General features: G+C 34.0%; 1 protein-coding gene across 1 annotated transcript; it reads left to right on the top strand.

Annotated features, from left to right (window-relative positions):
- Positions 1-10,373: 10,373 nt before the first annotated feature.
- On the top strand, positions 10,374-12,748 carry LOC110875646 (xyloglucan endotransglucosylase/hydrolase protein 31). The gene is made up of 3 exons (XM_022123847.2): positions 10,374-10,710; positions 10,810-11,027; positions 12,180-12,748. Exons 1-3 carry the CDS (start codon positions 10,411-10,413, stop codon positions 12,538-12,540), a joined length of 879 nt encoding a protein of 292 aa, XP_021979539.1. The 5' UTR covers positions 10,374-10,410; the 3' UTR covers positions 12,541-12,748.
- The last annotated feature ends 4,073 nt before the right edge of the window (positions 12,749-16,821 follow it).

Raw genomic sequence — 16,821 nt, 5'->3', positions numbered from 1 at the left:
CCCTTGTCGCGCCATGTGACGGGAATGTCTTGGACTTACGCGTAGCGCGAAGGAGTAGGTTTTCCAAACTTGTTTGTTTTTTGCAATTTCAGCCTTTGCACTTGGTTTTTATGTTATTTTATGTCATAAAGTTGTATTTAACTCATTTGTAGGTATTCAAAGTGCATCCAAGTATGGTATAGGTACGATGCATGTATAAGTGATATTACGAATGTATTGTATGTCTCGTTTTGCACGAAAACATGTATTGATGATTGATTGTATAACAATTAAGTATGAATATAACATGTATGTATAAAGATATGAATTTCCATTATGATCGAAGTATCGGATTACAAATGTGGATATGAAATATGAAATATGAAATACGAATTACAAGATAACGGAAATACATCGGAAAATATGGAACGTTACAGGCTAATCGTTTCCTTGGTAACATTTGCAGTTGTGCTTATCAATTGGACTCGGTAATTTTCACTAGCGGATCAATAAACACTCATGCCGGTTCATTTCAATCGGTACCTGTGGTTAGACCTCACCAAGTTAAGCACTCGTTCACCTAACATAGAACATGAATCAACATGACAAATAATGGCTTGCCAGACTAGCGCAACACATTTTGTCTTTTCAACTCATACGCCGAAAGTACCGGTGCCACTTTCCTTTTCTTCGATACAGGAGATCCTAAACTTCCCATTTTGGTTACATACGAAGCCGACATAATCATAGACGACACAGTAGAAACCTCCACAGCCGAGGTAGGTATACCGGTACAAACAAACGTAGATAATGTACTTTGTGGCATCTTCTTAGCATCTCTCCCGCTACTCGCGTGGAGGATTTACAACTTTCTGTGAGACACTACCGCTAGTTGTCCCCTTTATCTTAATAACATTGTTGGTAACTAGGCACACTTGTAGATGGCGATAGAAAGTTGGCCACGTGCACACTCAATATATCCGCCTTCCCATCCGCCAATACACGGTCGGCAGGCTTCAGAGAAGCAGCCTTTTAGGAATCCAGAAAATTAATAAAAAACCATTCCCCTATCATAACAAAACACGATTGACCTATTCATTCGATTGCGATAAAACTTAGGAATACTACTTACCATCGTCAGCGCACAAATGAGGGACATGTCTTCTTGTTCCTCCACACCTGGCTCATCCCAGTTAATACTAAAGTGCCTTCTGGGATGATCGTACATTTTGTTGGTCGCGTACATAAGGCATTGAACAGAGCATTCTCCTTGTATGAAACCGCATGTGACGCAACGTCTTTCACCTTTCCTTTAGTCGCGACCACGTGCATCACCATGTCCCCTGGAATCACGGCAGCATCGACATAGAAATTTTTCTTCTCCAATCCTTATATTTCGAGCTTGCCGGAAGAGACCGCAAAAATGACACTCCAGTGTCTCCCCTGTCAAACGTGAAGGACTCCTTCTTGAGCACCAGAGCGTAAAACACCCTAAAACAATGAGCTCTGGTAAATACCCCAGACCTAGAGAAGCATATTTGAAATTTCGCACCTTTACAAGGCCTAAGGGGTGCAACTGAGAGATGTGAATACGATAATAATCCAGTACCTTTTTGCAGAACTTAGTAATGGGTAACCGGAAGTTGCAAAATTTTAAAAAATAATTCACTAAACAGAGTTATTTTCCCATCTTTCAGTGGAATGGCAAGGTCAGTCTCATTAGGCAATATCGTATTCCACTTCGATGATATCCATACTCCTTTAGGAAACTTTCACACAAGGATTTGTTCCACTTATAATGGGCATCCGCCGTGCTAGCACCTAATTTGGTATTGTCTGCAATTTTGGGTGTCATTTCTTGATTTAAGGTTCCGGTAATACGAAAAGGAAATGAAAAGGGGGAAATGAGAATCGTCGCCAATTACAGTAGGATATGTGCCACCTCAGGGTACTCATAGCTGTCCATGACATTACCTCCTGTATGGCACACGCCTCCGGTCCCATCACCTTTTCTTGATACGGATTCTTTACATCATTACCAGGTAGTTTCTTTTACCTCTTTAAGTCCGACTTTGTTTAATAACACCGGACTAGGGGACATGACGAGGTATGACCCGGTTCACATAACATGAACTGGTCAAACACATTTCCTGACTATAATAAACTCCAAGGTTATTCTAAAATATTCTATTTCATGGAAATAGATATCATCAAATAACCGAATCTTTCAAACATTTGAGAGATCTGCAAGATCTCCTACTTTTCGGGTACAATCCCAATGTAAATACAATTCCCAAATTAGGGGGAACCCTAATCACCGATCCCTATAAATAGACGAGACCAAATCAAAGGTAAGATCATCTACTCTCTCTCAATACTTTCTCACTTATAATTCACTCTCACAAACTGAATATTCATTCTCACGTCAAAAGATGGTTATAGAGATAAACCCATCACTGTGACGAGTTCTAACGGTATTATGTTTTGCATACAACTCCGATAACTGTTGTGAAAGATAACCCAGGTTGATCCAGAAGATCCATACCCCAGCTACATTCTTTTCCTTAAAATAACTAATGTAAGAAAAGAGTTCAGGGTACCACAAATGACTGTCGGTAGGGTAGTGTATTTGTACATTTTGTCAAAGCTCAACTCACCAATAAAATTTGTCAACTACAATTGTCAACTACAACTTAAATACGTTCTTTGGTCTATCTTGACACTTAAAATTATCCAAAAATTCAACTTAGAACAATATAGCTTATTGTACTTTTTATTATTCTAATAAGTTATTAAATACATTATCCTTGCTTTAATATTCAACTAATTGCTATTTTAAATAGATACATTTATATATTCGAATCTCAAATAATTGTAGACATTGTTTTAAAGTTTATCAATGCTTTTGCTGCTTGCCGATTTTACTTAATTATTTTTTTTAAAGTAATATAAAATCATAAAACTCATTATCAGGTTAATAATATGTCAGTTGTATTCACATAATCAGGTATTTTATACATCAGTATTGGTGTACGTTATCTACTGGGATTACTTGATTTATTAAAAAAAGTAACATAAAATCGTAAAACTTATTATAAGGTTAATCAAGTCAGTCGTTATATGTAACTTTAACTAAATTCTTCCAAACTTAACCTATCATGTTTGTTTAACTCAAGCAAATAATTTTGACTTCTATGGTATAACACTTCTTTGAATTTCAGTCCATTTTTATGAGAAAAGATACTAAATAAATAAATATTGGATATACTTTACTAGAGTATAGTCACATATTGATATATATATTCTTGATGTTTGAAGTATATAGCAATTCCTTATTTTAAATAACAATTAATAATGACAAATAATATAGCTTTAGTAGTAAAAGTATAATTTTATCATTATTAAAACGTATATAACTTAACCACTACTTATATTTATCTCCTTATAATATTTTTGAAAACAAATAATTACAAATATTTAGGTATTATTGTGACGTTATTTAAATTGTAATATATGCATGCTCCCGTGGTGTATAATGCATTTAGGTGTAAGCATGTCCCTAGATGCTAGCAAAAATATTCGGTCTCAAGGGGAAGTTAAGTGTTAAGTGGGGTGTTTAATGAGCAAGTTTGACTCAACTCTATTTCGAACTCGAACCAATAATAATGCGATTCAAGCTCATTCGACTCATAAGGTGTATAATTGGATTATATATAAATTGAGTCAACTCATGGCTTGACGAGTAAACTTGGTTGTTTGTTTAGTCTATAAATTGATTCGAGCTCATTCGACTCATAAGGTATAATTGGATGTAAACTTTGTTGTTTGTTTCGTCTATATTTTATAGACCAGTCTTTTGATCAACATATATCATTTGCCTTTCTAAAAAAACTGGCTACCTACCTTAAATTGTATTATTCGAGCAAGTTGCTTTCATATGATCATCTCGTATCAGACTTGAAATTTTTTAGCTCAGGTTGAGTTTGTTGAGTTTTAATTGCGAATATACGATTTAGTTTCGAGCCACAAGTATTTTGATCAGCCCTAGTCGTAAAATTCATTCATCCTATCTTGATATATTTTAAAGAAAAATGGATGAAAATGAGCTATGTATTGAACCGCGGTAACTCTCAATATGGAGAGCTCTTGATTTATGATTCTCCTAACAAACAAGTCTTATAGTTAGCTTATATGATAGTGATGTGCAACCGTATGAGATGGAGTCGATAAAGGTTATTTTCAAGAAAGCAAACCCATAGTCATAGATTCAGTTAGAAATAGGATACTCATAGATTTAGTTAGAAATTGGTACTTATTTACACCAATAGTTACTTGGGGTATTTAGTTACGTGTTTCTATGTTATATGGGTACTATAGATCGGTTATCAATTCTCATCACAATCTATAATAAATATATACATTTCCTGTTTTACATATTTTCCTCCCTACTTTCTCTCTCTAGATTATAGTTATTAGATTAAGGAGCTCTTTGGTAACTTTTGAATAGTTAAGTGTTGAACCATTAAGTGGTCTGAACCATTAAGTGTTAAACCAGTAAGAGCTCTGAACCACTAAGACGTCTGAACCACTAAAAGGCAGTATAATACTTAATCGTTCAGAGGCAAATGTCTGACCAATTCAGATTAGAGGTATTAACCATTCAGACTTGGTATAATTCTTAATCATTCAGAGGTAAATGTCTGAACCATTCAGACATCTGCTCTCGAAACAAACAGTCTGAATCATTAAGTGCTGAACTAGTAAGAAGTATGAACCATTAAGAGCCCCATTAAGAAGTAAACAAACAACCCTAAGTTTAAGACAGATTTGACATTGTTAAAAGAGCAAATTTCAAACCACCATAACTATCAATATTACGACAAGATGTCGAACTTTCTTAAAATAATATCAATCATCTAACTTGAACAATCCAAATAAACGAGTTTAACTTGTCTTAAAATTTAAACGATCCAACTTGCTCATCTTGATTATTTACCCTATAAATATCCTCCCTCGTCTTGATATGTCTCCTTTCCTGTTGCCATCGATAAACCTTCTCCCAGTTAATGTTTTGTGTTCCTGCTTGCTAAGGGGGTGTTTGGTGTTGTGTTTTCAAAATAGATTTTGCGTTTTCAAAACTGCGTTTTAAAAAAGCATGTAGGTACATGCATCTCCAAAACTGCGTTTTGGAGGCAGATAATCACTTTTTCATCCAAACATTTTTTTTAGATTATTTATGTTTTACAAACACAATAATTAAATAATTATTTCAAAACATAATCCCAAATAACCGGGCTGTTTTGGATGGAGTGTGATAATAAAGCTTTGACGTTCTTGTTGTTGTTCCAAAAAAAAAATGAATTAAAAAATTAATGCTTTGCCAAGTACTATATCTCCTTTTATTTTTCACCTTTTATTTGACTTTCAAACTTAGAAAAATATGCCAAAATTTTAAAACTTATTATTTACATCAGAGAGACACTAATGAATAGAGGTGTTTTTTTCAGAAAAAAAAAAATTGTTGACAATACACTTTTAGCCCAAAACTATTTGAATTTTTTTCATTTAGCCTAAAAGTTTTCATCTTTTCAATTTAATCTCACAACTTTTTACTTTCAACTTTGGTCTCCTGTACTTTTCATATTTGATAAATTTTTCGTTTTACGTTTTGTTCTAGATTTTGCGAGTTAACATAGTGCAACGTGCGTGTTTGGTTCAACGTTTTTACGTTTCGTTCTAAATTTTGCGAGTTAACATGGCGTAACGTGCGTGTGTAGTTCAACATATTTACATCGTCTATTTTTTCCCATTTGACAGGTTCGCCGCAACACGCAGGTCCTAGATGGACTTAGTTATTATTTTCTGTGTTTTACGTTTCGGTCTAATTTATTCGCATTAACACACTATAACTTTAATGATGATGGTTGCTGGCGTTGGTGTGGCATTGGTGCTATTTGTCACATTTTTGCGCCCCTACCGAAACACGAGAAAACTTAATACTAGTTTATTGAGAAGTTGTAAATTAGGTTACTTTCTTATTTATTTTTCACGCTTTTATTTTTGACTTTCAAACTTAAATATTAAAACTTAATATTTATGGAGAAGTAAACTAGCTAGGTTACTTGCTTATAGTTAAGTTACATCTAATTACATTCTCACTAGCTAGTTTTAACTTTGTGTAATGATTTGGAGCAGTATTGTCTCGCCCTGAGATGTTGGTTTTTGTTGTTGTGTTAATGAAGTTAATTTTTCAAAAAAATAAATAAATATATAAAAATAAAAAATAAAAAATAAAACAACAAAAAATAGTTAATGAGATTTTCATATAAATTTATAAATTAACTTTTAAATTACAACAAATAATGATAAGACACTGATAATTAAGCAATTAACATTTTAACGTTATATACCTATCAAATCAAGAATTATAACTCTATGTAACATTTGAGTGTATGAATATTAATTAATTGGTATACATCCATTTTAAGTTACTTATAACTTATTATTAATTTAAATCAATCATAATCTGATAGTGATATTAAATTCAAAAGAAAGAAACAAAATATGTCGTTGATACTTGATAGTTACTTGGATACCCACGATCTTTTATTTGTCTTCTCATATCTTCATTGACGTGCATGTTTAGTTGAAATATGAGATTATATTATTATTATCATTATAATTATATTAGATAAACCACAAGTGATACAAGAAAGAACTGGTTGAGATTCTCTTTTCTCAAAATTATTTACTTAATTAATGTTTTTGATATAATAGATAAATAAATACTTATTAATGTTTGGATATAATAAATAAATACTTATTAGTGTTTGGATTGAAGCAAGTTGTTTCTAACAGAACACTTATTAGTGTTTGGATTGAAGCAAGTTGTTTCTAACAGAACAACTACAAAAATAAGTAACATGTTATGTCACTTGTTTCAATTTTAGTAACCTTTTTTAGTAAGGTTGTTTAGATAAATCAAGTCTTTTGGGGATTGAGATGATATTAATACACAATTATGTATGCGTGTAGTACGTGCAATTATATTAATCCAAGATTTGTTACATCAGGGTTTTGATAAGGGATAGAGATGGTGTTTATATGTGTTTGTTTGTTTGGTAATACACTAATACGTATAGTATGTATAGGTGCACTTAGGAGGACCAGAAACGAGGAAGATGAAGGCTTTGCATGCGGTAGTATCAACGGTGTTTTGGAGTCTTTGGAGGATGAGATAGAAGACGTTCTTTAATATTAAACTCCCATCGCTTTCGAAGGTTGTGGAAGAAACAAAATCTTTAAGTTTCCATTGGGAAAAAACCGGTCGAAGACGTTTGCCCTAACGTGGGAAGCGTGGAAGAGGTTTGATCTAAATGATGGATTTGTTGGTCGTTAACAAAAAAGTGGCACTTGGGTGGTTGTGTGCGCTTTTCTATTTGGGTTTGAGATGGCCTTTATGTGCCATTTTTTGTAACTTTAAGTTGATTCTAATGCGTTGAACAAAAACGATGAAAACACTTGTGTTTAACTTTTAGTTTGTGGTGATTATGTCATAGATGGTTGTACATGGTGGCTGACCGATCGAGGTTGGAAGACTGTAAGGTGGTGATGGTCGGTTTGGATGGCAAAGGTCTAAAGATCTAATGGTGGGAGGTGGCATGTGGTGTAGTTCATAAAATAGTAATGATAATTGCTTTGCTATTACATATTCTTATATTTGTTCAAGTTCCAAACCTAGCTGAGCAAAGATCAGCTTCAGCTCGATTCAAATTTCGAAAAACCCAGCTTCGCTAGGCTCAAAACCCTCAATCGAGTTGAAAACTTGATTATTGGTCTGAGTGGCTTATGGGTAGTGATCAAGAGACAAGATCAGGGTTGCCGCGAGATGCGGTTCCTAGAAGAGCAGTAGAAGAATTAGGATTTGAAGAATTAAGAAATGTGGATGACTAATTTTGTGGATAATGTTCAACAAACAAACAAAAAAACTATATATTTATTTATATCATAAACTAATTAAAATATGTGTGGGTTAATTAATAAACGAGTCAACCTCACCTTAAACTTTGCTCATTTACAAAATGAGCTGATGTCAAGCAAGATTCGAGCCAAGAGCAATTTGAATAGGCTTATGATTGGGCTTAGATATGGTTGGGTATGATTTAGATGATTTTTTTATCCGAGCAAGCCAACAAGCGAGCTCCTTTTGGCTGGAGTTCGCTTAAACTAGCATGGCTCAAACTTTATTCAACTCGATTACTAGTGTTTTTTAAACAGCTTCAAGCATGAAATTATGAAGTCCTACATATTATTATTAGTTATTACTTATAGCATAAGGCTATAAACATGAGTGTGTGACACATGAAGATATTATATCTTGTTGTTGATTCTCTTTTTATTTAACCCCAACTCTTTAGAACATATCTAACCCGAGTCATAATTATTTCTTGCGATCAAATTCAGTTGTACAAGGTTGTGCCAATCAAAGTCAATATCAATTTTTAGGGAGTCATGAATTAGAGAATACCTATGAGAGTCGATCTAGATATATGAAGAATTAACTTACAAATTTGTGGCTTAGATATTGAGACCGCTAAGCACTTGTTTATATATTGCCCACAGCACTCATCACCACCTCTACCAACATTACTACATCACTGATAACAATTGACACTGTTGTCGTTGATGCTCATCGTAGTAACGGGTGAACCTGCTCTAAAATTTTTAAAAACAACCCCCATAAATATAGCTTATTTTGACCGGAATCTGATTTAGCCTCGGATAATTGAAACTTTTTTTTTCTTAAACAACTTGTTTGTCCCATTACCCGGCTCAAACAACCTCACCCGTTAATTGTTAGTGGTGATAGTGTACTTTTGACTCGTCGAATGGTCAAAATATAAACAATCTTAAGAACAAAAAAAAAACAAATACCCTTTGAATTGAAATGTTTGGGCTGTTAAAATGCAAATAAATCAACAAAATACACTCATTATTTATAAGAAAAAATAGAAAAGAAAATCTAAACAGCTTAATCCATCATGTTATCTTATACTAGCTTTTTTCTAGAATGATTATATATAAACACTATCCTACATACATTTAGGGGATGTAGTTATTAAAAAATAAAATAGCCAAACTTATTTAACTTATAGTAGGGTTTACAAGTATAAATACATTTGTCGGCATTGAAAATTAAAACCGAATAAATTTTCATGGGTAGGTCCTTTATTTTTGCATATACATATGCATTTTGTCGGTTTCCCATCGTTACTCAAATCATCGGTCTACAAAAGAGGCTTGTGAAAGAAAAATACAACTGAAAATAATTGCTCACCAAATCCATCATTTTATTCATATTTTGCTTCTATGTTTAAAAACATTATCAAAATGGTGCTATCAATCAAATACTATTTGTCGATTTTTTTTAAATCAAATACTTGTATTGATATGACTTAAAAAGAAAAATTACATGTAATAAAGTTATGTTACGCTTTTGTTTATAAATTTTCAAAAATTTACTTGCAATCTTCAATTTACTCACTTTTACTCCGATGTAACACTAGTTTTTCTAGTGGATGGACTTTTTATTACATTATATTTTTTTAAATGACCATGGATGGAATTTTTATTATATTATATTTTTTAAATGACCATTTTAAATGACCATGGATGGAATTTTTATTACATTATATTTTTTTAAATGACCATGGATGGTCTTTTTATTACATTATATTTTTTTAAATGACCATTACATCATCATATTAAAAAAATAATAATAATAAAATACAGAAATGATCCCACAAATAAAGGGATAGCGGGATTTACAAGCTCATCTATGGAAGAGAACAAAGGGTAGAGAGATATTGTGATCGCAAGAGTCCGGTGGAAAAAGAAGCTAGGGTTGTTGAGGTTGTTGAGGTTGTTCGAGAACATAGTGGAACAACTTATAGCGGCCGTTGCGTTAGAGAAATCATTGTAGAAGAAGAGGAAGAGGAGATGAGGAGGAGGTTTGATGGTGACACATTAGGTCGATGATAGGCTTTTTTTGTGTGAAATAAACATTTTACATAAACTCAACTCGAAGTGCCGCTTATTAAAACTTATCACAAAAATCATCCTATAAATTAACTTTTACTTGTATGAGTTTGAAAATTTTTTCTTTCAATTTTAAAAAGATTAGCATTTTGGTAACTTCAAATGGGTTTCATTAAAATCCTAACACATATACTATATGATATAATATCAATCACTATATTAATAGTATCAGTATATTTGTATCAGTTTTTCTTGTTATGGTAGGTATATATGGGGACCCATTTCCTGTTTAGAGTAAATCACATTACTATTTATACCATCATATGTTCCCATACTTTGACACAACCTTCATTATATTTCTCATCTCTCTTAAACACCCACCCTCCAAATACAATGGCCTTTTTGCTCCCTCTTCTCACTTTCTTCATGCTCACTATTTCTTCGTTGACCAACGGTCAACCTTCACCTGGTTTTTACCCTAGTTCCAAAATTCCCACAATACCCTTCAATCAAGCTTATAGAAGCTTATGGGGCTCACAACACCAGCGGTTTGAGCAGAACTCGCTGGTGTTGTGGCTCGACAAGTCTTCAGGAAGTGGGTTCAAGTCCCAAAGACCATATCAATCTGGCTACTTTGGGACAGCAATCAAACTTCACCCAGGCTACACCGCGGGAGTTATTACATCATTTTACGTATGAACTTAATATTTACTTGTGATAAAAGTAACACCACATGCTTAATTAATTTGCATGCATGCATGTGATTCTTAATGGTTTTTCTTTGTTGTACAGCTTTCAAATAACGAAGATCATCCTGGGAACCATGATGAAGTTGATATCGAGTTTCTTGGAACGACGTTCGGGAAACCGTACACGTTGCAGACGAACGTGTACATTAGAGGAAGTGGCGACGGAAATATTATCGGTCGGGAAGAAAAGATTCACTTGTGGTTCGACCCGACCAAGGGTTTTCATAACTATGCTATCCTGTGGAGCCCTATTGAGATCATGTAAGTTATTTAATATCAGTCGTATTTAAAGACAATAAATACATGATAACTTTTGTCCAATTCTTTTCAAGATTAAAGACAAAAAATTATAACTACTTTATATTCTATATATATATATGTAGTAGTTTTCATTTAGAGTTAAATGTAATTTTAGTCCCTGTAGTTTGGGTCATTTTACCAGTTTAGTCCAAAGGTTTCATTTTTTGTATGTGGGTCCAAAAAGGTTTCACCGTTGCCATTTTAGTCCACTGGTTAACTTTATCCATTATATTTGTTAACGAGAAAGGCAATTCGGACATTTTATATGGCCGAATTTCCATTCTAGTTCACAGAATTACATATAAAATGACCGAATTGCCCTTCTCGTTAACAGAAAAAATGGATGAAGTTAACCTAGTGTACTAAAATGGCAACGACGAAACCTTTTTGGACCCACAGGCGAAAAATGAAACTTTTGGACTAAACTGGCAAAATGGCGAAAACCATAGGGACTAAAATGGCATTTAACTCTTTCATTTATAAACATAGACATACATTTATAAAAACTAAGAGTGTCGTGTATGTGGGTTGGTTAGTCGAATCCGACAAGAACCTGAAAATTTGACAAAAAAACACACGAAGGCTACATGAACCTGAAAATCGTATGGGACATGAATATGCACACGACACACGTACTCTCGCAGGGCTACACAAACATTTTAACCAGAATTTTTTTACTTTTTTTTGCATTTCAGTATTCTAAAACATAATGATGATGAAGATTTTGTTTTATCTTTTAGAAAGTTGGTATAACATATCTAATCAACAATTTGCATATATAAATCTACAACCAATTATATATTATATATTACAAAATACACATTTAAATTATAAAACATTATGATGATGAAGATTTTGTTTTATCTTTTAGAAAGTTGGTATAACATATCTAATCAACAATTTGACTTATGGCACAATATATTTTATGTAAATTTACAAGTATAAACGGTCAACATGTGAACCCACTAGTGTAACCAAACACCACTTGTTTAACCAAACGTGTTCGTGATATATAACTTGAAACTAACCCCAACTCATATAAACTAAAGTACTAAACTTATGAAACCATGTAAATATGCATGCAAATAATGTAAAATTGTGGAATAAATGCAGATTTTTTGTGGACGATGTGCCGATTAGAAGGTACCCTAGGAAAAGTGATGCTACATTTCCATTAAGGCCGATGTACATATACGGGTCGATATGGGATGCGTCTTCATGGGCTACCGAAAATGGTAGATACAAAGCTGATTATAGGTATCAACCGTTTTATGCTAGGTACAATAACTTCAAGATAGGAGGTTGTGCTGCCAATTCGACAGCATCGTGCAGGCCACCGTCTGGCTCGCCGGCTAGGACGGGTGGTCTGAGCCGCCAGCAGGTGGCGGCGATGTTGTGGGTTCAAAAGAACTATAAGGTGTATGACTATTGTAGGGATCCAAAGAGAGATCACACTCAAACACCGGAGTGCTAGAATTTATATTTTAAAGAAAATGGAGGCTTGAGATGTGTGGAAATATGCTGTCCAAGCTTTTATTATAATTTCTTTTATGTGTGTTTGTAATTTTGTTTTGTTTTGTTTTGTTTTGTTTTGTTTTGGTATTGTGTGTTGTGGTTTGAGATTGGATTATTGAAAGTGATTGTTTCTAATTTATGATGATTGTCACATTTGGATCAACAAATTATGATATGATGATTGTCACATTTGGACCAACAAATTATGAACTCAATTTAGTTATCATAAAACGGGCGGGAGTAAAGGGTGTTGATACAAAAGAAATGTTTAAAAGTATAAATTTATTTTGGATTAAAATGAGTTTCTATCAAAAGTGGCTAAAGCTAAAACATGTTTTAGAATAAAAATATCAAAAATTATTATTCCTCTGCAATGTTTTTTTATGGTGGCTAGTAACTACGTAGACAAAAGGAATTGGCATGAGAAAGCGGTAGAGGTGACAACGGGGTGGTTAGACGATATATGTGTCAGCGGTGGCCGGTAAGTGGTAGCAGTAGCGGTTATGTGGCGATCGTAATGGCGGTGGTCATATCAACTGCGTCTAGTAGAGTAGATGCAACGGCAGCTAGCAGTGAACAGTACAATAGTGGTGACCAAGTCCGGCTCAGAATTTTTATGGGCCCAAAAGGATTCTAAAATCGGGGTTCTTCTCGTAAAAAAAATTGCATAGGATTCTAACACGTCTCGTGAAAATACAAAGACACATGTTTTGTATAAAGTTTTAAAAGGCACGTATTCACACATATTAGAGTTGGAGTGAGTTTTAGTATAAAGAAAATATTTTTTTAACTATATTAATTATTTGCTATCCTTGTCAAGAGTAAAAGTTAAACGAAGTTAAACCCTAAATCACCTATTGAAATCCAATTTGCAAAACACGATAAAACTCACAATGAAAAATGAGAGGAAGTTCTTATCCTAACACTTTATAATATATTGAGAACACCTAAAATTGCATAACCATATTGAAACAGTTAGATAATAATGTTCAACGTTAGCATACAACCAAAGAAATTGGGCCCATTAAAATGTAGAGCCATAAATAACATCTATTTTCTCATATTTTTTTTTGAACCGCAACTTTTGATCACTGACGGAACACTGGAGTATCATCGTGCTACCGACGAAACCACCCGATCATATCCATGTCCACTAGGCATAATGTCTATATACCAATTCAAGAGGAAACCGAATAAATATTTTTTGAGTTAAATGCCATTTTAGTCCCTGTGGTTTGGCCAATTTTGCCAGTTTAGTCCAAAGGTTTCATTTTTAACCTGTGGGTCCAAAAAGGTTTCACAGTTACCATTTTAGTCCACTGGGTTAACTTCATCCTTTTTTTCTGTTAACGAGAAGGCCAATTCGATAATTTTGTATGTAATTCTGTTAACTAAAAGGGCAATTCAGCCATATAAAATGACCGAATTAGTCTTCTTGTTAACAGAAAAAATGGGTGGAGTTAACCCAGTGGACTAAAATGGCAACGGTGAAACTTTTTTGGACCCACATGTTAAAAATGAAACCTTTGGACTAAACTGGCAAAATGGCCCAAACCAAAGGGACTAAAATGGCATTTAACTCTATTTTTTTTCTGGAATATATAGTGTTCATATAAATATACATCAAACTAACGTGTGGCTGTTGACAGCCTGTTGTGGCCTATGTTCAACTGCAATTTCTCTGAGCCCAATTTGAAAAGAGCCCAGAAGTAAGGCCCAACATGTACTGTTTGATTTGTTTCGTGACTAAAATGAAATTTGCAATTTATATCTTTCGTGACTACTTTGTCTAACTGAAAAAGTCATCGACGTTAATGGTAAAGAAAAGTAAACATTATACCGCGTGTTAAGAGAAAACAAATATTATAAATCTTTCTCAAAGCCCTTGGCACTAAATAGAGGCCTTTATCCCAATAACCTGAATTCTCTCAAACCAGTGGTGAAGGTTTAAATCCCATTATGAATATTTAGACGAATACTAGGTAATGTAGAATTATGGAGTCATGAAGGGTGTGTTCTCGTTTTAAAAAAAATAATAATAAACTAAATAACAAACCTTAAGTAACATTCATGCTACCTTTTTAGTCACGTAAAACAAAAGGCGCCAATTTCAACACTTAACACCTATGTTAATACCACGCCTAATCTATAATTGATCACTAAAAGTCAAAATTATCAAAGAATATTGGATTTTAATAATCCCAACTATTCGTCATTGGCTACCAACAGTCTCAACTTGGTAATCCCAACTATTAACATATTGGTCTTTAATGGACCATGACTACAGAAGTTTTCCGGCAACCTCCATAATTAGGGTTTACTAGAAAAAGGTTCCTACAATTCCGTAATAAGGTTACAAGAGGTTTTGGACGAAAATGTTGAGTTTTCCGACCAGAGATTAACGGCGTTCCGTTAGGGTTCTATTAGTCAGGGTTCATTGGAGGTCAATATGTTAATAGTTGGGTGCGCCAGTAGTTATTTTTGAAGTTGAGACCGTTGACAACCAACAACAAATAGTTGTGATTATTAAAATCCAATATTCCAATTATCAATTATGAGGAGGGTATGGTGGGCGACCGTTTTAAGCCTGTTCTCCTCCGGAGCGAGGGCCCGAAGTTTTTTTTTAATATATTTTAGAGGCCCATTTTTTCTACGTGACCCAAGTCCTAGAATTTTCAGGGATTCTTAAACGACCATTAGCCCCTCTTTTGAGGTTTTTATAGTGCCTAACAACTTAAGGCCTCTGTCTGTCTTAATATTCACGTATTGAAGAAGTGAAGCTCATTTTTATGTCACTTCACCTTGCACTTATAAAGAACCTAAGGGTTTTGTTGTTAAACTTCTATCTTTCTCTCTTCTTCAATTCACAACATACGGTGTTGAAGACCGCAGTGAATCGTATACTTGTTCACAACACTTTAAAGCCCAAGAAAGCATTGCATCATCACTACTCACATGTTATAAACTATAAAAAAAATTGGGACATACAAAAATTTAGACCTAAAGCAATAGCTTTTGTATTTATACACTGAAAAGTAGTTCATGCTTCTATTATTATTATTTAAATATCTGTAGATTAATATAATTAAAAACACTTTGATGAGACCTACCCTTCTTTGATTGTACTTATATCTGTAATCCTCATTGCTTTTCAACTAGTGAACATCACCCGCTACTTAGCTTAACTTTAATGCAACCAAACAATAAATGATTATGCGTCTATTCTAACCAAAATAGTAAAAAGAACAATTGCTATAGAAATAAGATATGATTGTTCACATGTTGATGTCTTGATGATAAATACCCTTTAGGCTATAGGGTGTGGTCATGATCCTCATGACTACCATGACCCTTCATGTTAGTGCCTTGTAACTAATCTTTAATCCACCATCCAAAACCACTACCCTAAGGGTGTGGTCATGACCCAAACCATTAGCCTCTTATTTATTATCTTTGTCTAAATAAAAAGGAAATGATTTGTTGAAAAATGGAAAGGAGGACCATGGTTGCCATGGTTTAATTCATGCAAACCATGGTGGATCAATCAAGGGGGTGGTGTAGCCTTCCATTCATGTTCCTAGATGGCAAATCATGTCCCAACCATGATCCCCACACCCTATAGCCTTAGGGGCTGTTTGTTTACCTCTTAATGAGGCTCTTAATGATTCAGACCTCTTACTGGTTCAGTACTTAATAGTTCAGACTGTTTGTTTCACGAGTAGATTTCTGAATGGTTCAGACATTTGCCTCTGAAATGAGTCTGAATGGTTAAGACCTCTAATCTGAATTTGTCAGGCATTTGCCTCTGAACGGTTAAGTATTAGGGGACTGGGGGCGGTCCGTGATGGAGCCCCCAACACGCGTTGATAACGCGTTGATAATATCACGCGTTGAACTTTGTGATATTTGAACGTTGTTGATGTTTTTTGACCGTTATTCAACAGTAAACTATAATAAAAAAAACCCTTTAAACATTTTATATATACTTCTCCATTTTAAACAATTTCACCCACACCAAAACACAAACACATTTCACACAATCTACATTTTTCGCAAATGGAGTTTCCTACGGATTTGACGTTTCCGATGGATAGCGATAGCGATACCGAGTCGTCTTCCGACAATGAGACGCTAAAATATTTTGTGTCGGTGTATAACGAACTTGATACTAGTTCGTCCCGCCCAAAGAAGAAGATGGTAGATCGTGATCGTGATCGTATACGTGCCAACGAAGTGTTAA

This window comes from Helianthus annuus, chromosome 1, assembly GCF_002127325.2.
Source record: "Helianthus annuus cultivar XRQ/B chromosome 1, HanXRQr2.0-SUNRISE, whole genome shotgun sequence".
Lineage (NCBI taxonomy): Eukaryota > Viridiplantae > Streptophyta > Magnoliopsida > Asterales > Asteraceae > Helianthus > Helianthus annuus.
This window is presented reverse-complemented; position numbering and strand designations above follow the sequence as displayed.